The 24310-nt window shown below is 43.5% G+C and overlaps 1 protein-coding gene across 5 annotated transcripts in view; it reads right to left on the bottom strand.

Moving 5' to 3' along the window:
• Positions 1-8793: 8793 nt before the first annotated feature.
• The window catches only part of SUSD1 (sushi domain containing 1), a 130651-nt gene continuing 115134 nt past the window's right edge, over positions 8794-24310 (bottom strand). For 4 of the 5 annotated variants that reach the window (XM_059411060.1, XM_059411061.1, XM_059411062.1 and 1 more), the window contains 3 exons: positions 19729-19768; positions 9822-9941; positions 8794-9498 (listed from right to left, as the gene is read on the bottom strand). In XM_059411060.1, the coding sequence (XP_059267043.1) occupies positions 9062-9498; positions 9822-9941; positions 19729-19768 (597 nt within the window). In that variant the 3' untranslated portion in view covers positions 8794-9061. The remainder of the gene's footprint in view (positions 9499-9821; positions 9942-19728; positions 19769-24310) is intronic. The other variant, XM_059411063.1, reaches the window with a different exon arrangement.

The raw sequence follows: 24310 nt of genomic DNA, 5'->3' as shown, positions 1-24310 counted from the left end.
GACCGGAGCCACCAGCCATGAGCCAGCAAAATGTTGGGACCCTCAAGGAAAATGAGGTTTATTTCCACAAGGAAATGAACACTGCCATCCATCTAAATAAGCATGGAAGAGAAATTGTCCTCAGTTGAACCTTCAGATGAAAATGCACTCTTGCTCGTACCCTGAGCAGAGAATCCAACTAGACTATACCCAGATCCTGACCCATAGAAAGTGTGGCAGGATAAACGTGGATGGTTTGAAGCCCCTACATTTGTGGTCATTTGTCGCCTAGCAAATAGGAAACTAATACATGGCTACAAGCATATGTAGTCTTTGCTATACTTCTCTTACAAATAGTTCATGTTCTAGTTTCTGGTTGTCCCCCAAAATCACATGCCCAGAGATTCCCAAAAAACTTTTAAGAAAAATCACTCCATCACTACTGTGCAACAAGGAAAAATACTCTCAATAAGATTTGTGAAATTTTCAGAAGGCAAAATATATGTAAAGTTGAAGTTAACGGCTAGTAACAGAATTATGGAGGAAAATATTTTGTTTAAAATAATACCTTGGTGAGGCACTTGGGTGGCTCAGTCAGTTAAGCCCAACTTTTGATTTTGGCTCCAGTCATGATCTTAGGGTTGTGAGATCAAGCTACGCATTGGGCTCCACGCTCAGCAGGGAATCTGCTTGAGGAGTCACTCTCTCCCTGTCCCTTTGCCTCTCCCCCAACATGGTCCCTCTAAAATAAATTTAAAAATCTTAAAAAGGAAATAAAATAATACTTTGGTAACAGCAACAACAATAGAAAAACTTTGATAAACTATTTTGGGAAAGGTGGATGCTTAGAGCATACATTAGCAAAAAAAAAAAGGACATAGCTATATTGTTCTATATTTCAGGAATTTAGGAAGTCTGATAAAGAATGAAGATGGGAAAGGAAGAGAACCTTGAAGAACAAGGATAACTAATAATCCATTTGTAATTTGCACATCTAAAATATAATACTCTCCGTAGTGGGCAGAATAAGTGTTACCAAAGATGTCCAAGCACCAGGAGCTATAGCTATGTTCTCTTCCACAGCAAACATTCTAGATGTGATTATGAAACTTGAGGTAGGGAGATTATCCTGGATTTTCCTGGAAGGCCCAAGGTAATCACAAGGATCCTTACAAGTGAAAGACGGGGTGCACAGCCAGTCAAAGTCAGAGAGTGATGTGAGAATGCCACACAGTCGGCTTTGAAGGTGAAAGAAAGCCCACAGCTACACAATATGGGCAGCCTCTAGGAGCTAGAAGAGGCAAAGAAATGTATTCTTCCAAGAGCTTGCAGAAGCATCACAGTGCTGCCCATATGCTATCAGCCCAGAGAGACTCACAACAGACTTGGGGAACTATAAACTAATAAATGTAGGGGCGCCTGGGTGGCTCAGTGGGTTAAGCCTCTGCCTTCGGCTCAGGTCATGATCCCAGGGTCCTGGGATCAAGCCCCGCATTGGGCTCTCTGCTCCCTGGGGAGTCTGCTTCCTCCTCTCTCCCTCTGCCTGCCTCTCTGACTACTTGTGATCTCTGTCTGTCAAATAAATAAATAAAAATATTAAAAAAAAAAAAAACTAATAAATGTGTGTGGTTGTTAACCACCAGCTTCCTGGTGGTTGGTTATAGCACCAACTGGAAAGTGATCCACTCTCTAAACATCTTTAAACATCTACAGTCCTCAGTGAGACTCTGAGTGGAAGCCATGGAAAGGAGCCAAGATCTACAGGTATGTCAGTGGGGGCGGAACAGGGACCCCACACAGGAGAGTGAGACCAATCACCCACTGACCCAGTTCAGAAGAAACAGAAACTCGATGCTGGATTTGATCCCAGGGATGTAACACGGGCACTTCTACTCCAGCGTAGAATTTTCAGGAATTGAAAAAGACAGCACAAGATGCTCTAGGGGCGCCTGGGTGGCTCAGTGGGTTAAAGCCTCTGCCTTCAGCTCAAGTCATGATCCCAGGGTCCTGGGATCGAGCCCCACATCGGGCTCTCTGCTCAGCGGGGAGCCTGCTTCCCCCTCTCTCTCTGCCTGCCTCTCTGCCTACTTGTAATCTCCGTCTGTCAAATAAATAAATAAAATCTTTAAAAAAAAAAAAAAGATGCTCTACCAATTTTGTAATAAGAAGTTAAACCAATCCTACCCAAATCTGCAGTGTCTTGGATTAGGTTGAGAAGGAAGCCACAGTCATAACCTGTCTTTGTCAGGTTTTGATTTGACAAATGTGTAACTAGAAATGAAAAAGAATACTTTTTCTTATGGAACTTTATTTTTATGTTGTTGAGTAGTAATACACTCACATTTTTAAAACCAAAACAAAATGAGAAGATAAAGACTCAAAAGACTCCCCTTCGCCCTGTCCACCCCACCCCATTCTCCGTTGCGCTGTTGTAACCATTTGCACTAATTCATTATTATTCCAGTGTTTCTTTATAAGACTGAATACATATTTTCATTCACCCTCTGTCTTACGCATAAGATAGAATACCATATACACAAAACATCTTAGAAATCTCTCCATGTCAGTGCACAGTGTTCTTCTTCATTCCTTTTTCACGACTGCATGGTATTCCACTGTGTTATGAGGAAGTGTCATAGTTCATTTAACTGGTTTCCTCCTGAGAGACATGGGGGTTGTTTCTCAGCTTTTGCAATGATAAACAATGTCGTCATAGTGAATAACTCTGTGCCTGTGACATTCTGAAAGTGTGCAGGTAAGCTCATAGGAAGCGGGACTGATGGGGTTGTGGGACAAAAGCACCTGGACAAAGGCAATGAAAGTGTTGTCAGGTTCTCCTCTTTTCCACAGAGGTCAGACCATCCTGTACCCACACTAACAGTGTTTGAGTGCCTGCTTTCCCAGAGCCTCAAAAGAGTGTGTTGTTAAAATTTTGGATTTCCCTCAGATTGATAGGTGAGAAAAGATATCTTGCTAATTTGTAATTTTCTTAAAAGAGAGATTGATCTGGGGCACCTGGGTGGCTCAGTGGGTGAAACCTCTGCCTTTGGCTCAGGTCATGATCTCAGGGTCCTGGCACTCTGCTTAGTAGGGAGCCTGGTTCCTCCTCTCTATCTGCCTGCCTCTCTCCCTACTTGTGCTCTCTCTCTCTCTGTTGAATAAATAAATAAAATCTTTAAAAAAGAAAAGTGAGGTTGAGCATCTTTTAAAAAAAAATATTTAAGGGCCATTTGCATGTATTTTTCTGTGAGCTATATTTTCATAGCCGTTAACCTCTAACCGTTCTTTTCGTTTTGACCAAAGTTCCAGAACCCTGAAAATAATAGGTTACAGGTTACTTCCATATTCTAAAATTTTCCCATATCCATTTTTCCAGTCTTGCGACCCTTAGCCCAATGACCAGGATATAAAGTGATTTAAATGGAAAAGGTCAAAATAAAGGAGTTCTTTGGAGAAAGCCACTGGTGTGCTGAGCATTTTCTATCCCCCCACCACAGTGGCAGTGGGGAAGGGACCTTTCTCGGGGCAAGCCTGGAAAGAGAAAGTTCAAGGGAGCCCCACATTCAGAGAATCTGATTTGCATACCTGAAAGCTTTGGAAGACACACTGGCCTGGTAACTGATTCCAAGGATAAGAAACTCAAGGGTCAAGAAGCTGAGGCTGTCAGGCCAGACAGCAGGACAGAAAAGTGGACACCACCCTGGAAGCGAGCTACACGTTCACTAATGGGAGGACGCGGGGTCAAAATGAGGAAGAGAACTGGTCTGTGGCTGGAGTCAGCGGTGAGGGCAGACAGTCCTCCATTTGGTACGGCAAGATCTGTGAGTTGCCACACATCCAGCAGACACCTGGGAAAGTAATCATATCGGAGGAACCACCTTGATGTGAGTTTTCCTGAAAAAGGACAGACTTCCAGGGCAAGAGACCTCCAGGGATGCCGGCAGTGAGAGTGGGTGAGAAGCACTTAAAGGGGCAGGAGCTGAGGTCGTGACACAAGAGTCCAGGATAACAAAATATAAAATACCTAGACATATATAAAAATAAGCATTAACTACCTTGTAAGTTAAAAAACTAGAATACTCTAGAGAGGGACATAGAAAAATGTAATGGAGATATCCACTATGTTGTGGGATAGGAGCATTCTCTATTTAACACATCTCCTTCCCCCTCAAAAAATGTAAAGATTTGAAGGGGGAGAAAATGACCAAATAATTCTTTAGTTTATGTACAATAAAGATGTATCCATGAATAAACATACAATAAAAGCTGAGAATAATCTGAGAATTCACAGAAAGAGTTGTAACTTACTTTTACCTGGTATGAAAAAAAACCCTATTTAAACATTCTAGCAGGTTGGGGGCACCTGGGTGGCTCAGTGGGTTAGAGCCTCTGCCTTCAGCTCATGTCATGATCTCAGGGTTCTGGGATCGAGTCCCGCATGGGGCTCTCTGCTCAGCGGGGAACCTGCCTCCCCCCCCCCTCTCTGCCTGCCTCTCTGCCTACTTGTGATCTTTGTCTGTCAAATAAATAAATAAAATCTTAAAAAAAAAAAAGTTCTAGCAGGTGGTATTGGCACAGAAATAGATCAGCAGAACAAAGGGAAATGTTCTATGATTCAGTATATAATTCAAATCACTGAGGAAAAAGTCAATGAATATTAATAGGACAAATGGCTAACTATTTAGCAACTTAATAAAAAAAGATCCACCCCCCCAACCTCATTCCTTATACTAAAATAAATTTCAGATGGATTAAAGATTTAAATGGTTTTTTTTCCCGTTAAACTGCTGAATTAGATTTATTACCTTGAGATTGGAAGGTCCCTCTAAGCATGGCACCAAAAGCAAAATATAAAAGGAAAATATTTATAAGTTTGACTATACAAATGTAAAGCTTTTGTGTGGTAATGCTCAACATAAACAAGGTCAAAAGGAAGATGATAAACTAGAAAATTTGTTTACAAAATATATGATAGCCAGGGAAAAAAATTATTATGAGACAAAGGGATTTTCATATCAATAAAAGACAAACCTGGTACTTGAGAAAAAAAGGCAATTCTCCAAGACAGAATTACAAATGACCAATCCACATGCAAAATGCAAGTAAAACACCACCAAGTCATCATTTTTCCGCCATCAGATTAATCAAACTGAAGTACATCAACAGTGCCCAGTGGTGTTGAGGCTTTCAGTTAGTGAGAATGTCAACTGGTATAAACTTTCCATTGAGATTCCTCTGACGATATGTAGTAAACACAAAATGCCTATCAGTTTCAATTTCACTCCTAGGAATGTAGCCTAAATGATAATTACATACAATTATACGAACCATATAAGGTTAAGAAACATCTGGAAACATAGTAAATGCACCACGCACAGAAGAGTATTGGTTAAATAAGCTATGGCACAAACTTTTAACATAGTCACTATTGACAATAAATAAATAAATAAATGTATGTATGTATGTGCCCAGGAAGGAAAGAAACAATAGTTTACAAAACAACATGTGTAGTTGGACCCCATTTTGGTAACCCTGAGTTGTGCCCAGAAAGTACGGATATGGATGGGTACACGTGCATACACACACATCACCAAAATGATTCATTCATTCTTTTTTTTTCTCTCTCAAATAATCAGCATACTGTTTTGTTTGTTTGTTAACTTTTTTGCTTCAATGTATCACCTGAGCACAAACCTGGGGGCAGAAAAAGCCACACCCTCTTTCCTCTCCCAAATCACGCACTTCAGTTCAAGGACAACGGTTGTGGCAGGAGAGAAACCCCAACACACTGGCTGATTGACTACTACTGATACTGGTTTTTCTCTGAGATGCATAGAATGGAAAAATAGGCGGCTTAGAAAATCCGAATGTGAGATCAGCAATAAAAAGGGAGCACTGAGAATTCTTTTTTACTTCCTTTAAAAATCAATTTAAGCCTGGGTGACTCAGTGGGTTAAGCCGCTGCCTTCGGCTCAGGTCATGATCTCAGGGTCCTGGGATCGAGCCCCACATCGGGCTCTCTGCTCTGCGGGGAGCCTGCTTCCTCCTCTCTGCCTGCCTCTCTGCCTACTTGTGATCTCTGTCTGTCAAATAAATAAATAAAATCTAAAAAAAAAAATCAATTTAAATATTACCTTGATTCCAAGCTAATGTGGAATTGTAAGATAATCACGTCTGCTCTGGTCTTAGTTAGGTGCATACAACTTGAGTCAGAGACAGACTTTCACCTGTTTCCCCTAATTAACCTCCATCTGTCTCGTGGTTTGTGTTTCCTTCCAGAAGTGATGTGGGGGGAGTGGCATGAGATACCTTATAGTGAAAAAAGATAGATATAAAAAGCCCTATGCTACAGCAGTTAAGGACAATGATTTAAAATACACACACACACACACACACACGCACGCGTGCAAAGACGTGACTTTCCCCAAAACCAAAAGTGCTGTTCAAAGGTTAGCTCAAGGCCTGTCCAACCCCGGGAATGAGGACCAGATTTGCAGTCGGAAAATCTGACCACACAATTCAGGTCACATAATTGTCTGAACCCATTTCTCCATTCTAAAGTGGGGGAAATGTTAATCCCTGGCCTTCCCACCATACACAACTTCGTGAGGAGGGAATGGAAAAATGTGCATAAACAAAAACTCCAGTGGAGAGAAATCAAGATAACTGGTGTGCACACCCACAGATCAGCCAGGAAGCAATCTGCTCTCTGGGGGGGCAACCCCCAGTTTTGATTCCTCATCTAGAAGGGAGCTCACAGCTGGGCTTCAGTGCTCACCTGGACACACTGTCCCCAAGACGGTAACCAGGGAGAGAACCTTCCTCCACCCCCAGCTTGGCCCTAGCCTTATTTAGTGGCCCTCAAACCCAACTCCGAGTGCTGCCCGGTCAGTCCTTCCACAAACAGACCCTGAGTTCTCCCAGGAAGACCCACCTTCGCTCTCCTGAGATGCCCTCCCCCCTTTACCCATGAATCTGCTTGGGAAAAAATGAACAGTCTTGTGGCAAAGCCACCGGGTGAATTTAGAGAACTTCTGGCAGCCCTCACCTCATGTTTATGAAAAAACAGAACTGTGGAAAGATGGTACATCTTCTTGCCAACACTCAGGCCCTGCTTTTGTTAAGCAACGCTACTGAGCAACCCGGGGCTGTGAAAATAGTATGAGCTTGAATAGCTGCACATAAAAATTAAAAGCAGAGGGGTGCCTGGGTGGCTCAGTGGGTTAAAGCCCCTGCCTTCGGCTCAGGTCATCATCTCAGGGTCCTGAGATCGAGCCCTGCATTGGGCTCTCTGCTCAGCAGGGACCCTGCTTCCTCCCTCTCTCTGCTTGCCTCTCTGCCTACTTGTGATCTCTCTCTATCTGTCAAATAAGTAAATAAAATACTTTAAAAATTAAAAGTAGAAAGCTATTTGTATTAGTCTTTTGAGAGCTCTACTCTGTAAGCCACCGAAGATGAGAGCAGGGAAGGTTCTAAATGCTGATCCTATAAAGAAGATGTGGTATAGATATACAATGGAATACTATGCAGCCATCAAGAGAAATGAAATCTTACCAACGTGGGGAGTTTGGGGGGTAGGAAAAGAATAAATGAAACAAGATGGGATTGGGAGGGAGACAAACCATAAGAGACTCTTAATCTCACAAAACAAACTGAGAGTTGCTGGGGAGAGGCGGGTAGGGAGAGGGTGGTGCGGTTATGGACACTGTGGAAGGTGTGTGCTATGGTGACTGCTGTGAAATGTGTAAAACTGGCGATTCACAGACCTGTACCCCTGGGGCTAATAATACATTATATGTTAATAAAAATTTTTAAAAATTAATAAAAATAAATAAATGCTGATCCTAGGTTATAGTCCAAGGTAGTACCTCAGAGAACAAAGGACAATTATTCTGAATACTGCCTAAAGCTTCCAGGGCTGCCAGCTGTTCCTGGACACTTGAGCATCAGGATACAGCTTCCCTTTCTCTGACTCTTCCCAGCCAAGGGCATGTACTTAGAGCCAGGTCTCCCTGGGCACAGAGGCTCCGCAGACAGTTTCCACCTATTTCTACTGTTCCTCTCGTTTCCTCCTCTGCCCACCAGCCCAGACCACCCGGATCTGAACCTCACCAACGCCCAGCGAGCTAGCAGAGAGAGAGAACACAGCAGCCCACCCCATCAGGAGCACTGCCCCTCTTCCGCAGGACTGCGACCCTGCACAGTTCCAGGGCCACATTCATAGACACTGTACCCTGAGGTTGTATACTAGAACTGTCCCCTGCCTGTCTCTCCTGTGCTTGTTCTCCTCCAGGCCTCGAAAAAGAGGGAGAAGAGGGAGAATCCCATTGCTGCTTAGGAAAGTCACATGCCTCTGCTCCATTCATTTCTTTCTGAGCCCTGGAGTTACGCCATCGGTTAGGGAAGAAAGCTAAAGAACACTGACTCAGGGGTTAAAAGTCCAATCTAACGTGTTCCATCTGCAAATTCAGCAAGTCAACGGGGCCCTGGACCGCTGATATCTAATGTGTAGACCGCATATATCTAATGTGTCATCGTTCATGTCATGTGGCACATGATTCATGTGTCATGGCTCAGTAGCAGTCCTAGTTACTGAGGCTGGAGGTCAAGGGGAAGGTCCCACCAGGCACAGTCTTTCCCCTTCCCTGTAAACACGTGGACGATGGCCATGGGCTTGACCGTGTTTCAGAGCCCGCTGTTACTACACGAGCACCCGATCTAAAGGAAGACGCAGGGCATTTTCAAGAGAGAGTAATAAAAAAAGTCAGGCAAGACGGCTATAAACTTTGGTGTGGAAAAGAAGAATGGCCGAAATTAACAGAATATTTTTATTGGAATGATAACTTATGGCTTTTGAACACCTGTAAGACCCATGGTTCTGTATCAAAGCTCCACTGCCTCACAGCCGTCACAGAGAACTTGCTGGAGAGGCCAGGTTAGCATACTTTCTGTTAGTATGTCAATTAATTGTAAGAAAGGGGTTGCTTCTGAAATGTCTGACGGGCTGCCTCTGTCAACAATCTCTATCCTTTTCAATGACCTCCTTCATAAAGGCAAATTCTAGCCCAAACTTAAGTCCATCTCACCACTCATTGTAGAAAGATGGATTCCAAATTAGTCCAGGGATGCTATACAGGTGCAGAGACTGTCCTGCATTCAACGTCCAGAAGAGCTGACTCTCGGGAAGCACTCGGACGTCTGGCCCACATGACCCGTAGCCTGTGGTCAATACTACATTGTCTATCAAGGGTCTCAAGTTCACAGACACCGAACTGGTGGTGTAGCCAGCAGAGAAGACGTCAGCGATTTCCGAGCTTCCTCCACTCGGGGGGGTTCCACAGAGGTATTCGCCATCTTGAATCCAGAAATGGGGCCAAGCTGGGAATGGAAAACGTTGCAGAACCACACACACCCGGACGGAAGCCCCACAGGGCCTCTGTGTAGGCAGGCACCTGAGAAGTTGTCCCAGCACCTGCCCCAGCGGCGCTGCTTCCTCCGCACGTAGCACCCGTCTGCAATCTAGACGTGGGGGAGGAAAGGGGTCCATTGACACACTTGGGTTTTCCCTTGGCGCACCTGTACGTGCGGCTCTTGTACCCTCATGGGAAGCAGTGTGGGGGACCAGCCACCACTCCGTGAGTAGGCCTCACAGCCATCGCTGGCCGTGCTCCTTTTCTGCACCAGAAGGGCACCCCCTCCCTGCCCTGAGGCACAGAGCTACTCAAGCCTCTTGCCTGACGAGTGCGGAGCCCCTGACCACCTCCACCCACCGCCCCTTTGACCCTCCTCAAGCCCAGCTGTTCTTCAAGACTCCAACCCCATCCTTCCGCCATTCCACTCACTTCTCAAAAATGACAGTCTCACATACCACACGGCTAAGAAGGCGAGGAATGCGAGAACAATCACAACAGCCATGGAGCCCAGCCCAACGGCCACCATCTGCTGCGGCATGAACGACGAATCTGCGGGACAAAACCACACACTGAGCCCACAGCACACAGTCACGGCCCTCCTGGGAGGCACGTGGGCACCTGTGCTCACTCCGTGCTAACCCAGAGTGTGACCCCATTTCACAAGCCATCCCAAGAAGGCCCAGAGTGCCTCTGCGCCCCCCTGAGTCGGCCCCTACGGTGTAGGCCTAAGGAAAACACAGTCCCAGGGTATTTCTGAAAAGGAAATGGAAAAACCAGGCCACATTCAAGTCACAGGGGATTAAAAAAAAGCTCATCTTCCTGTGCATACAAATACAGCCGACTGTGTTGTTTGTGTTTGTCTTCTCTCAGTCAGCTGCTCCTGAGAGATTTTCTGGGCAGTTCTCCTTTGCACTGAGGAAGAAGTCACTCTGACATCACATGGAATTTTGCTCCAAAAATGACAGGTGGCTCCCACGGTCAAATATAGCAAATGAGTCTGCCTGATGGATGGGGTCATCTGTCAAAGGATAGTACCTTCCCGCTCAGCCCAGCAGGTTGTCATGAGGCTAAAGTAAGAAAATAAATGTAGAGCACCTGGGTGGCTCAGTCCGTTAAGCATCTGTATTCAGCTCAGGTCATGGTCCCAGGGTCCTGGAATCGAGCCCCGCATCAGGCTCCCTGTTCAGTGGGGAGTCTCCTTCTCCCTCTACCTCTGGCTTGTGCATGTGCCTGCATACTCTCTCTCTTTCTCTAACTAATAAATAAAGTCTTTTTTTTTAAAGAAAATTAATGTAGACATTCTCTGAAAGACATACATATGTTCTATTTGGGGTTTATCATGTGTCAACTGCAGGGAGATTCTTTGCTACACACTGAAGAACACCCACACTTGAGTGGCCCATTATGGACCAAGTGACTGAATCAGAGCATCCTGTTCTACACCAAAGGGCTCATTTTAATTTGCAAACAACTGATGGAGCACTTACGATATGCCAAATACTGTCCTAATGACTTCTCCTGACCACCTAGGGAGTACTATAATAATAGTACCACGTATTACAATAATAGTGCCTGGCATCATAATAAGACACTATTATTTTACAGAGGAAAGACCGAGGCATGGCGTGGTTCAGCAACTTGTCCAAGAGCACACAGCTAATATACAAGAGTCAGGATCCAAACCTGAGCTGTCTGGCTCCAGCATCTTGGCTTTTTAACCACAACATTGTGCTTTCCCAGTACAGATCTGAATCCAGTTCTGTCTACAGCAGAGCAGGCCACGCTCCCCTTCAGAAGTCCAGGGTGCAAGCCCTGTACCTTGGGACACTGGCTGATGATGGTGGGGCCTCGGACTGTAGCAGTTCAAATTCCTCTTTAAAAGAACAAAGGTCCACATGCAATGGTGCGGCAGACATTGGAAAGACCTTGGGGGCTGATGGTGCATACACAGAATTAAAAAAGAGAAACACCACCTCACCATGGAAGAAATGTAAGAAAGTGCAACTAAGTCCAAATTCGGCCAGATGATTTGCTATGGTTGTCACTGCTGGGATATCAAATGATTTCCCTTTTCATTACCCTCCTTTTACTGATGCCCCAGGCATATGCTTAGTCTGTCCTCTGGGCCATCCAATGCTGCTTGGGAAGAGCTGAAACCCAGCAAAAATAAAGGTCTGCTAAGTAACAAGGAGGGGCCTGAGGGGAAAAATAGCAGCCCCTGAACGTGAGACCCTCAAAACATAGAAGACTCACTTCCCCGGCAGCAAGCGAGGCTCATCCGAGAACAGTCCCTCCTCCCTGACTCTCTCATCACCAAATCTGCGCTCTCCAGTACCGTAGCCACTGGCCACAGTGTGGCTGTTGAAAACTAAATTAGTTCCAGGGGCACCTGGGTGGCTCAGTGGGGTTAAGCCTCTGCCTTCAGCTCAGGTCCTGGGATCAAGCCCCGCATCCAGCCCTCTGCTCGCAGAGCGCCTGCTTCCCTCTCTCTCTCTGCCTGCCTCTCTGCCTACTTGTGATCTCTCTCTCTGTCCAAAATAAATAAATAAATAAATAAATAAAGATGAAAATTAAGAAAAAAAAAGAAACCTAAATTAGTTCCAATTAAATTAAAAATTCTGTTTCTCAAGCATATCATCTCAAGTGCTCAATTTCAAGTACGCATTTCAAGCGCCCAATAACCCCACATGGCTGGTTGCTGCCATATTGGACACTGCCGCTTTAAAACTTCCAGTCATTGCAGAGTTGTATGGACAGGTACAATCTCCACAACCAGGTCAAGAGCAGTGTGGTTCTATTCTCTCACAGGATAGTGGCTCCAGCAAAAGCGGCCACAGAATACATTTCTTGCTAAAAGGCTCTGCAAAACCCATTACCTTGTCAAGAGAGAGGCCTTCCAGAAAAAACATGGCTGATATCATTTGGCTACCTTTTCCAGAAGAAAAAGCTTTGATATTTTAAAAAACCGTACTACAGAATGGGAAGAGGGAGCTGTGGTTAAACCACAAAGCAGCAGAGAAAAAAATTTGGGGAGTGACTTGAATGGCTACCTATTAAAGCAGTGCAGGGTCAGCAGAAGAATGAATACACGGGGACAGAATAGTAGAGAAACAAACCCATGTGTATCAAATAATTTCCAAGTCAGGTTGTCCAAGTGTGTACTGAACACCCTAACTATGGGCTCTGGACAAGTTTTGCAGCCACTCTGGGTCTCGATTTCCCCACTCAGGATTGATCCAGTAACATGGGAATGATAATAATAGTACCCCCTTATAGGGTTATTATGAGAAATGCATGAGATAAGTCATGTCAAGACTGTGCCCGAAACACAGTAGGCAACTGGCAAATGTTAGCTATGGTTCATTACTGGTGTTTTGTTACTGGTTCAAGTCATTGGGGGAATGATATATTATTCAGAATTAGTGTTGAGAAAACTGGCTGACCATTTAGAATACAGTAATTTAAAAAAAGAATACAGTGATTTTGATCATTAGAGCTTATACTATATTTAAATCTATATAAATATAAATATATAAATAAATATAAATAAAATACTATATATAAATATAAATAAAATCCAGACAGATTAAAGACTTAAATGGAAACCTAAAGGAGTTAGAACAAAGGGTAAGTGAATCCTTATCTAAAATATTTATCTCAAGCAGGTACGAATTGTCTAAGTATTTACTAATGCAGAAACCCTAATGCTCCAATCATGGGATCTGCTGCTGTTTCTACCACAGAGCCACCTGCTAAAACATCTTGCCTGGCCTTGACTTCAAGTTATCATCAACTATACATTGCGAGCTCTGTCTTTCTCATATGAAGTTCCCTGTTCTCTGCTCATCTCTGTTTGACTTGAGTTTGCTCTTCAAGTTTCCCTAAAGATCACCTGCTGTAGTTCTCCATCTCACTTGCACATTTAAGAACCTGCTAGAATGTACTTCATCTGGGTCAGAAGGCTTTAATTTATGTGAATCAGTTAGTTCTTATCTTGCTTTTAAAATGTCCCCTCACGGGACGCCTGGGTGGCTCAGTTGGTTAAGCAGCTGCCTTCGGCTCAGGTCATGATCCTAGCGTCCTGGGAGTCCCACATCGGGTTCCTTGCTCCGCAGGGAGCCTGCTTCTCCCTCTGACTCTGCCTTCCACTCTGTCTGCCTGTGCTTGCTCTCACTCTCTCTCTCTCTTACAAATAAATAAATAAAATCTTAAAAAAAAAAAAATGTCCCCTCACAAACCAACAAGACAAAAGCAAAGTAGGAGTTGATGGACCTGACTTTCTCTTGACCCTCCACTAGCAGGACACATTCACCCGAAGCAATGGGTCCACACAACTATGCCTTACTATGGACATAAATATTGGAAAATCTTTTTTTTTTAATTATGCATAACATGGCTTGATGATTCTTGCTGGTATAGGTCTCTTGGTCTACTCTGTGTATGGGCTCTTTGAAAATTGGAGTCAGTGCAACCCAGAGCCCTTACAGGGTAGCCACACAAGATTCTTTAGGGACTTTCCCAGTTAATTCCTCACTGAGAAAATTTACAGCCAATTGAAATTACATTTTTTCGAGCTTTGCCATCTTCTGGTTCCCTCCCTCTCATGGTTTCATGCCATAAATTCAAGCTTATTTTTCTTCTGAGTCACTTGCAGAATATTCTTTTGGAAACTCGAGTGAATCATGTGTTAAATCAGATTCGCAATGACTCATTCTTGGAGAGAGTAAATCCATTAGGTTAAATGCTGCCACTCTCTTCAGAGTGGCTCCCAGAGGAGGTACAGGGTTCATGAGGCGTGACAGGGCGTCTCCGGGCTTCTCTTTGAACTCTTCCACTAATGCAAATGTCACAGGTGCTGAAGAGAAAGTTAGAAAGACTCCAGGCCCATCCTCAAGCTTCCGGACAGCTTGAGTACGTCCTGTAGCTATGGACATTTTTTCATGAATTTATATGAGCAGGGTCATTTCCTGAAAGCAATAATCCTATTCTCCAAAAGGTACAAAGAATTTGCACCACGATGTTTAGTTAGTATGTTAAATTCCTCTCTGCTAGCCCAAGGTCTCCTCACTTGAGTTCTATTGCAGAGTAGGAGATGACAAAGGAGATCAAAGTAGGAAATTAATTTAGAGATACAGAACACCTGATGAATTAGCAACACTTTTGAATTCATTTTCTATTGCAGCCTAACAAATCACCATAAACTTAGCAACTAGCCCCCACTCATAACCTCGTAGTTCTGTGGGCCAGCAGTTCTGGCACGTTGCGAGTGGGTCCTCTGTTCAGCGTCTTCCAAGGCTAAAATCAGTATGTCAAAGTGGGCTGTATTCCCCTCTGATGCCTCGGGGGGAAGAATCTGCTTCCAAATCCTTTGCAGTTGTAGGACTGAGGTCCCCATATTCTTACTGGTGGCCAGCCATCGGCCACTCAGCTCCGACTGGCCAACCACATTCCTGCCATGTGGTTCCTTCCACCTTTGAAAACAGCAGGATAAACCCTTATTTATGTCAGACTCACGTCACCCTTTGAATCTCCAATCTCCTGTTTCTGACCTCTACATCCAGATTTAAAGGGCTCATGTGAGGGTCAGATGCATCTGGACAATCTCCCTCCTTGGGACCTTAATTATATCTTTGAATCCTTTCTCAGCAACACTTACAATAGCCTTTGAATAAGTAAGTAGCTGAGAGGAAGTGGGTGAATACCAGTGGCCAGGAATTTGTGAGGCCACATTGTAATTTTCCCAACCACAATGATGAATATTTAAAGTATGCGTGTGCATGTTTGTGTATGTGTGTATACATACTGGTGCACAGCCTACACAAACACATACACACTAGGCTATATCTTGATGTACATCTTCTCTGCCTCACTTAAATATTACACTTACTGTGCTTCATTTTTCATCCAACCCTACTGCTGGTTGACCAGTAATCCTCCAACTCGATTCATTAAATTCTGATTAGGCACCGATGTGTGCCAGACACTGGTCCCGTTCTTCAAGAGCTCTCCCTCAGTGGTATGAAATCTACTAAGAAAAGACATGTGCATCAGTTGCTCTAGAGTATAGCAGAAAGGCTAGAGAGAGGGAGGGAGAAAGAGAGCTCCTGCCCCATGGAGGAAATAAAAAAGGCTTCAGAGAGGACACTGCATTTGATTTTAACCTTGACAAACAGGTGGGATTATAATAAGCTAATAAACAGAGATTACAGGAAGGTTATAGGGCATTCCGGGTAGAAATAAATAGGTAACTGTATGAACAAAGACATTAAGGAAAGTAAGAAGAGACCATAACCAGAGAAGATGGGACACATCACTTTGAATGGAGAAGATGAGAGGTGACTAGAAGGGTGTGCTGGTGTCAGACTGAGGCCTTAGAAGCCAGTCTAAAATGTAATGGAGAACTTTGGGAAGAACCATCAGGAGAAATAACCAAATCAATGCTGCAGTTTAGAAAGATGAGTCGGACGTGTAGGCTGGAGTAAAGAAGGAGCCCCTGAACACCGTGGTGGGCGAGAAGAAAGAAGGCTCTTCCAGTTATCGGTGCTCAGGGGGTGAACCCAGACATGAGATGGGCATACCCTAGGTGTGAAATGTGGGCTGAAAGGGAAAGGGGAGCCGTCACTAATGCGCCAGGGGTTTGACCCCTATGACGGAAGAGTGTTCTGTGAAAATAGTTTGCGATCATCTCCCATACATCAAATGACCTTCCCTTGTGACTCAAGAAATCAGAGTCCGTACTTTGTGGCTAGAAGGGATCTGAAAGATCTAGGTAAGAGGCAGCTGAGAACCAGTCAAGTTAAATATAATTTCAAAGACACTCGGCTGAGGAGCAGCAAGGCTCAAGCAAGAAGGTCCAGGCCTTTGCCTTTCTCCTCAAACCAACTGCTGGTTCCCGGGTAGTCATCACAAAGACCTGCTAGGGGCAATCTACATAAGGTAAGTAACAGAATTCGTCACTGGGCAAAGGTGAGAATGGGGCAGGTGCTTGGCATGGATGAACTGGAACAAATTCAGGACTAATCTGGATCCTAGTTCTCTCCAAATTACTTCCGGAGATGGCAGTCTCCGACATTTCTGCAAAGGGGGACTACCAGAGGTGAGTGCACAACAGGTGGATATGTATGTCAGAACTGCCTTCAGCATTTTAAAAAATAGTGGGCTTCTCCATTATCTCTAGAGCCTTCCAATAGTTCGAAGGCAAAGTTTTGAGCTCTCTTTCAACACTGGTTCCTGGGCTGAGGAGGGTAAAGAAGGCACTACCAAAAGCCACCTAGATGTGTCCAAAGCAAAATCCTTCCTGTTAATTTTATCACAGTAGCCAGCTCTTTGGCAATTTCTTCCACCAGTTGGAGTGTTTTCTAATCATATCAAACAGCTCCTGAAACCAGTGGATTCTGGAAGCTCTTTCTGTGCCTGTCCAGGAGGCTTGCAAATTCCATTCTTCTGATAAAAGCACCTCTTTCTGTGTAGAAACTGCATTCCCACCCTTAGAGCCTTAGGGAATGCATTGGCTGAAAAATGTCCAAATATTGGAACATGTGGTTGCTTCTTGTGGCCTTCACTTAAATTCCAAGACAGGAAGCTTGGCCTATCTGCACACATTGGTGTAACAGCACTCACCTCTGTGAAGGGAGACCCTCACCAATTATGCTAAGTAAAATAAGTCAGACAGAGAGAGGCAAATACTATATGTTCATAGTTATACATGGAATCTCAAAAGGCTGAACTCTATATAGAAATAGAGAGTAGAGTGGTAGTTGCCAGGGTCTGGGGGAGTGGAGAGAAATGGGGAGATGTTGATCAAGGGGTACAAAGTTCTAGTTACAAAATGAACAAGTACTGGGGATCTAATATTCAACATGGTAACTATACTTAATAATACTGTATTATAGGACTGAAAGTTCCTAAGAGAGTAGATCTTAAATGTTCACACATATACAAATATATATATAATAATGATGTGAGGTGATGGAGATATTAACTAACCTTATTTTGGTCATGATTTTTCAATACAAATCAAATCATCACACTGTACACATTAAACTCAATGTTACATAAGTTGTATCTCAAGAAAGTAGAGGGGTGGGATGGGGGAGACCCTCGCCACCTGGCAACCATAATCCAAGATGGCTGATGGTCAGGTAATGTGCCTTGCCCAGTAGGAAAGCCACGTCCTCTGCTCTTACTGAAGTTGGTGTGAGTAGAGATAATAAGATGGGAAATAAGATTAGAAGACAAGCAGACAAATGAAGGAAGCCTAATTCTCCAGGTCCCTCCCAATCATTTCCTGTCGAGCACCCTCTACTGACAAGGTAACAGATCCCCCATTGTAAAGTGCCCTTTGTTGGAATCCTTCTGGAAGCAGGGTTATGTGGGCACTTCCTCACCACAGCAGCCTATTGTTTCACACTGCTGTGAGGTAAGTGGCAGGATGTAACGGGTTAAACTGATACTCCAAGCTAAGAGCAAAATTCCTCAGGCTGTTGCCAGGACTCATAAACCACAAAGAAAAGGTCCAGATGCAAAGGTCATAAACTTGACAAGATTTCTGGTATTAGCTACAAACTCATGGAATTCCTGGGAATCAAATCCACTGGCTGGTTGCCTGCTGGTTGAAAGAAATGTACTGCCAGGGAAATCCCACGTCTGGCAAACACCGAGCCACGATTGCTCAATCCCTGAGGCAATTCTCCTCCCCACTGGACAACTGCCCAGGCCAGGAAGAAGCACTCGGCCCGACCTCCTCCCTGCAGCATCTTATGCACAGACAGCTTTGGAGAAAAGGGATAAGGCACTTTCCCAGGAAAAAACTGAGGCGGTCCAACTAAGTAACCAAGTGACTCACTCTGCCACCAGCCAGGGGATGCTTGCTCTTCCTATTCAACAGGATGTGGTCCTTGTTCTGGGCCCCCTGTTCACTGCACTGCACTATCTTTTCTTCCTTTCTAACTGGTGTGCTTATCCAGTCTCCCCTTTCACATTACGGACTGTGGTTTGAAAATGCTTACATTTGGCACTTAGTTACCGATTGCTAGCGGATCATGAGAAGTCCACCTGCATTGGATCAAGAGGACTGGACACCACCAGCAATCCTGGTCATGGAGCTGGATGCAGTAACAGACCCACCTTTGAGTTGTCTTCCAACTGAGTTCCACTTTTGGTTGTTCAGAGGATAATTCTCCCATAATGGGGGGTGTTTTTCTTAAAAGTGTATGTGGGGAAGCCTGGGTGGTGCAGTTGGTTGGGCACCCAACTCTTGGTTTCATTTGGGGTCTTGGTCCCGGGGTTGTGGGATGGAGACCCACGTCAGGCTCCCAGCTCAGCATGGAGTCTGCTCAGGACTCTCTCTCCATCTCCCTCCACCCCTCTCCACCCCCGCACCCTCTCTCTTTCACTCTTTCCCTCTCTCCAAATAAATAAATAAAACCTTTTTTTTTTGAAGATTTTATTTATTTATTTGTCAGAGATAGAGGGAGAGAGAGCGAGTGAGCACAGGCAGACAGAGAGGCAGGCAGAGGCAGAGGGAGAAGCAGGCTCCCTGCCGAGCAAGGAGCCCGATGTGGGACTCGATCCCAGGGCGCTGGGATCATGACCTGAGCCGAAGGCAACTGCTTAACCAACTGAGCTACCCAGGCGTCCCAATAAATAAAATCTTTTAAAGAAAATTATACATGTATGGGTGAGCCCATGCTAAGCAGCTAAAAGGCTCGGAGTAGTGGACTGTTGCGGCTCTTCGAATTGGTCTGCCAACCTGTTTTTCTGCGCCTCTTTTCCTGATGGGGATCGTGTCCACCTCTCAAAGCAATCCTGGGGAGGCTGTCAATCACACTGATTTGCCCTCAACCAGCCATATGAGTAAGACCCAAATCCAAGGTAGGCTGTTCATAGTGCCTCTAGAGTACCCTAAGAGGGGTACTCGTCATCCCACAGACGGTCACTTAATCTAGGAGGAAAGATTCTTTCCCTGAATTGAAAAACCTTCTGTTCCCACTGAAGTTGCTAAACTGGGCAGCTGGTGGCTGTCCCTCTCCCTCACATGGCTTACTGTAGAAGAAAATGAAGCCAACTCGGAAGCTGAGAGCAGAGACAAAGGCAGAGTGTCCCACTCATGGTGTCAAGTCCCAAGTGTCAGTTCCTGGAATCCTGGTGATGTCCTTCTAGGGCCAGGTCCATAAGCTCCCCACCCCCTCATCCTTCTCAGCTATGGATTTTTGCTTAAACTAGTGTGAGATGGGTTTCTGTCACCTGTGACGACTTAAAAAGAAATCTCATTAACATAAACTTGGTGCTGCAGACTGGAGAGAAGAAAGGATGCTTAGGCAGAAAATGGCTTTACCTTTCACTTGAGCCCAAACCGCACAGGAGCATCTTCTCACCTATAAAGAGAAACACAGCAACACGTTTAACGAGGCAGCATAGAACATCAGTTTAAATAATACACTGCAGCCCAGAAAGTTTAGTGGGTTTTTTCTCTTTTAATTTGGATTAAAATATCCTCCTCTTGCTCTAACATCTTATAGTTGAGCCACGTAGTGACTAAGCATTGGAGGAATTGGCATGGGTAGCAGTGACAGAAGTGACCCTAGGGATCAATTCTGCAGCTTTTCAACAGATCTCAGAAAGCATACACTATGGGTAAACAACAGAAATGGCCATGAGCTTCATTCTCCTTGCCGGCTCTGAGCAACTGGCACTGACTGCCTACAAAGGATGTTGAAAAAGATTCTGAGGTGCCCCCCCAAGTCCCATCCATGTGAGGTCCCATCCACGTGACAGTGACAGTGATGCCCGCGATAGGCAAGGCTATGGGAAGCCTTTGTAAATAATACTTTACCTGTCTAGATGATACTTATCTGGCCAACACCTACAGACTCACTGAAATGAGATACCTTCTTTCCTTCTCCCCCAGCTCTTCTATGCATACTTGTCTGTTAGGAACACTGGGATTACTCAGCAAAATGTTCACTAAAAAGCAGGGGTCAGGAAAGATCTCTCCGACTTCAAAAGGAGATTCTCTTTCAAGTGAACACCTTGGGTAGTCTGGTTTTATTAAAAATTGAAAAAAAAAATAGATTTACCCTGAAAAATGCTGGGGATAGTTTGAAATGGCCGTAAGCTCTTGCATGTGACTAAATTTTGCCTGGGTGCTAAGTGCCTCAAGGGCATCTAGTGGAAAATCATAGGCAAGAATAACCAGTGAAAGGGGCCTCAAGTAGTTGGGCAGGCACTACAGAACTGACTGTACGGAAGGAGAGAAACTGGTGGGCCAGGTGAAGAAGGAAGCGCATTAAAATAGAGTGTCGTAACCAGATTTACCTTTTAAGACCCTTATTCTGGCAGTTGTATGGAGCAAAGAGAGAGAATAAGAGACAGGAAGATGAGTTAGAAAATTGATGTTCAAAAAAAAAAAAGAAAAGAAAAGAAGGAAAGTTGATGTTCAGGCAAGAGATGCCAAAGGTTAAACATGGTTAAGGAAGACGGAGAAGAAAGGGTGATTTTACACAGTTATGAAGGTGGTAGAACTGACAAAATTTGATGTGCACTGGACAAGAAGATAAAGAGAGAGGAGATAAGAATGATTCCTTGATTTCTGTCTTAGCAACTGGGAGCATGGTGATGCTATTTACTGGGACAGATACACAGAAGGAAAGACAAACTGGGAGAATCAGAAAAACAAAGTTCGTGGTGTCAAATTTTACTACAAAGCTGAAGTAATCAAAACCAGGTGGTGCTGGCATTAAGACAGACATATAGAACCAATACAGTAGAATGGAGGCCAGGGATCAACTCCTGCATGTGTCAAATAATTTACGACAAGGGTGGCCAAGAACATTCAATGAGAAAGGGAAATCTTTTCAACAAATTGTGCTGGGAAAACTAGATATTCCCATCCAAAAGGATGAAGGGGGACCCCGACCTAACACCACACACAAAAACTAACTCAAAATGGATCAGATCCAAATATAAGACTCAGAACAGAAGAAACTGTGGAGAAAAGGCATCAGCAAATTGGATTTAGCGATGACTTCTTGAATAGGACATCAAAGGCATGAGCAGCAAAAGGAAAAAGAGACAAACTGGACTTCATCAAAATTAAAAGCTTCTGAGGATGTGAAGCAAAAAGAATGTCTGTGCACCATTAGTGGGATGCAAACCTGTGTGGCCATTGTGGAGAACAGTAGGCAAGGTCCTCAAAAAATTAAAAATAGAACTAGCCAGTAATGTCACTACTCGGTGTTTACACAAAGAAAAGGAAAACACTGAATTGGAAAGATACACACTCCTCTATCTTTACTGCAGCATTATTTACAACAGCCAAGATATGAAAGCAATTCAAGTGTCCATGAATGGAGAGAGAAGATGTAGTGTATATATACATAATGGAATATTACTGAGCCATAAAAAGGAATGACATCTTACTATTTGCAATGCATGAATGGACCTAGAAGATATAAGGCTAAGTGAAATGAATCAGAGAATGACAAAGACCATATGATTTCACTCTTATGTGGTATTTAAGGTATAAATTTTAAAAAAGAAACAACAAACCAGACTTTTAAATATATAAATATATATTTAAATATATCAAAGAGAACAAACTGGTGGTTGCCAGAGGAGAGGTGAGTGGGGAGATGAGTGAAATAAATGAAGTGAATTAAGAGGACACGTATCACAATGAGCACTGAGTAATATACAGAATTGTTAAATCACTATATTGTACACTTGAAACACTTGTACACTTGTAACATTATATGTTAATTACACTGGAATTCAAAAACAAAGATGTTGGAATGTTAAAAAAAATAAGGAACATTTGTACATCAAAGGACATTTATTGACAGAGTAAAAAAAGGCAGTCCACGGAATAGAAGAAAATATCTGCACATTGCAAATCTCTTAAGGGATTAATATCCAGAATATATAGAGAATTCCTAACACCCAACAACAAAGAAATAAATAACTCAATTCCAAAATGGGCAAAGGACTTGAATAACCATTTTCCCAAACAGGATATACAAGTTGTCAAAAGCACAAGAAGACACTCAACATTGCTAATCATTAGAGAAACAGAAGCCAAAACTACAAAGAGATACCATCTCACATCCATTAGAAGGCCCATTATCAACACAGAAAACAGCGGGTCTTTGGGAGGATGTGGAGAAAATGGAACCCTTGTATACTGTCGGTGAGAATGTAAAATGGTACTGCTGCTCTGGAAACTAGTGTGGCAGTTCTTCAAAAAAAAAACAAAAACAAAAACAAAAAACAAAGAGAATGATCACATGATCCAATGATTCCAAGTGTAAATGCCCCAAAGAATTGAAATTGGGGACTCAAAGAGATATTTGTACACCCATGTTCATTGCAGCCTTATTCAGAATAGCCTGAAGACGGAAGCAACCCAAGTGTTCAACCGCAGATGAATGGCTAAACAAAATGGTGTATACACACAGAGTAGAATATTAAAAAGGGAAGAAATTCTGACACAATGCTACACCATGGGTGAACTTTGAGGACATGCAATGAAATAAGACAAATAATGTATAATTCTACTTATATGAGGTACCTGGAGTTGTTGAATTCCCAGAGACAGAAATTAGAAGAGTAGTTGCCAGGGTTTGGGGGAGGCAGGGAGAAGAGAGTCCCCGTTCAATGGCTACAGTGCTTCAGTCTGGAGATGGCATGCACAATAACACGAACGTACTTAACGCTAATAAACTGTACACCTAAAAACTGTTTCCATGGTAAATTTTGTTATACGTATTTTACCACCATTAAAAATAAAAATTGAAAATAAGCCACTACTAGATCCTCTGGAATTAAATGGTGGAAATGGTTGTGCCATTTTGTGAATATACTAAAAACCACTAAATTGTATACTTCATTTTTTTTCACCATCTTAACCATTTTATTAAAAAAATTTTATATGGATATAGTTGACATGCAACATTACATTAGTTTCAGGTGTACCACTTAGTCATTTGACAAGTTTATAAAAGATGCTATGTTCACACCAAGGTAACTACCATCTGTTCCATTATATCACTATCACCATATCATTAATGATACTCCTTACACTGTAAATTATATACTTCAAATGGCTGATTAATATGGTATGTGAATTGTAGCTCCATAAAACTCTTCAAAAAAGAAAAATAAATAGTTCACTACTAATTTTAATATGACTATAATATTAATAGATTGGAAACCCATAGGGGAAGTAAATGCAATTCAAAACTGCAAGTCCCAATATAAATTTTTTCACAACCCCTTCGCCTCCTTAGCCTCCCAAAGACCAAGCACATGTTCTACTAAGCTATATGAAAAAGAGGTATCCATGATATCACAGAGAAGTTTCCCATAAATTAGGATTCTTATCCTAACCTCTCACTTAATTACCTGTGTTATGGATTGGATGTTTGGGTCACCCAAAGTTCATATATTGAAGACACAGCCCCCAGTATGATGGTACTTGGGAGTAGGGCCTTTGGAAAGTAATGAGGTTCAGATGAGGTCGTGAGGGCAGGGACTCTGTGATAGGATCAGTGTCCACATAAGATGAAGAAGACTGACCAGAGCTGGACTGCACGCTTTCTACCATGTGAGGACACAGCAAGATGGCCGCTGTCTGAAAGCCAAGGAGAGGGCCTTACCAAGGAACCATATCAGTTGGCACCTTAATTTTAGACTTCTCATCTTCCAAAGCTATGACAAATACATTTCTGTGGTTTAAGCCACCCAGCCTATGGTATTTTGTTATGGCAGCCCATGTGTCCTCATGTACCTCTTAGACCAAAGTCCCGATCTGGGACAGCAGCTCTCTGAGCACTCTCTACACTGTACTCATGTTGTACAGCTAGTGCTAGATCTGCGGCTAGAAATGCCACGTAGGATCTCCAGCTAAGCTCCAGCGAGAA

This window comes from Mustela nigripes, chromosome 9 (assembly GCF_022355385.1).
Source record: "Mustela nigripes isolate SB6536 chromosome 9, MUSNIG.SB6536, whole genome shotgun sequence".
Classification (NCBI taxonomy): domain Eukaryota; kingdom Metazoa; phylum Chordata; class Mammalia; order Carnivora; family Mustelidae; genus Mustela; species Mustela nigripes.
The sequence above is the reverse complement of the archived record's forward strand: the minus strand, read 5'-3'. Positions and strand labels throughout refer to the sequence as shown.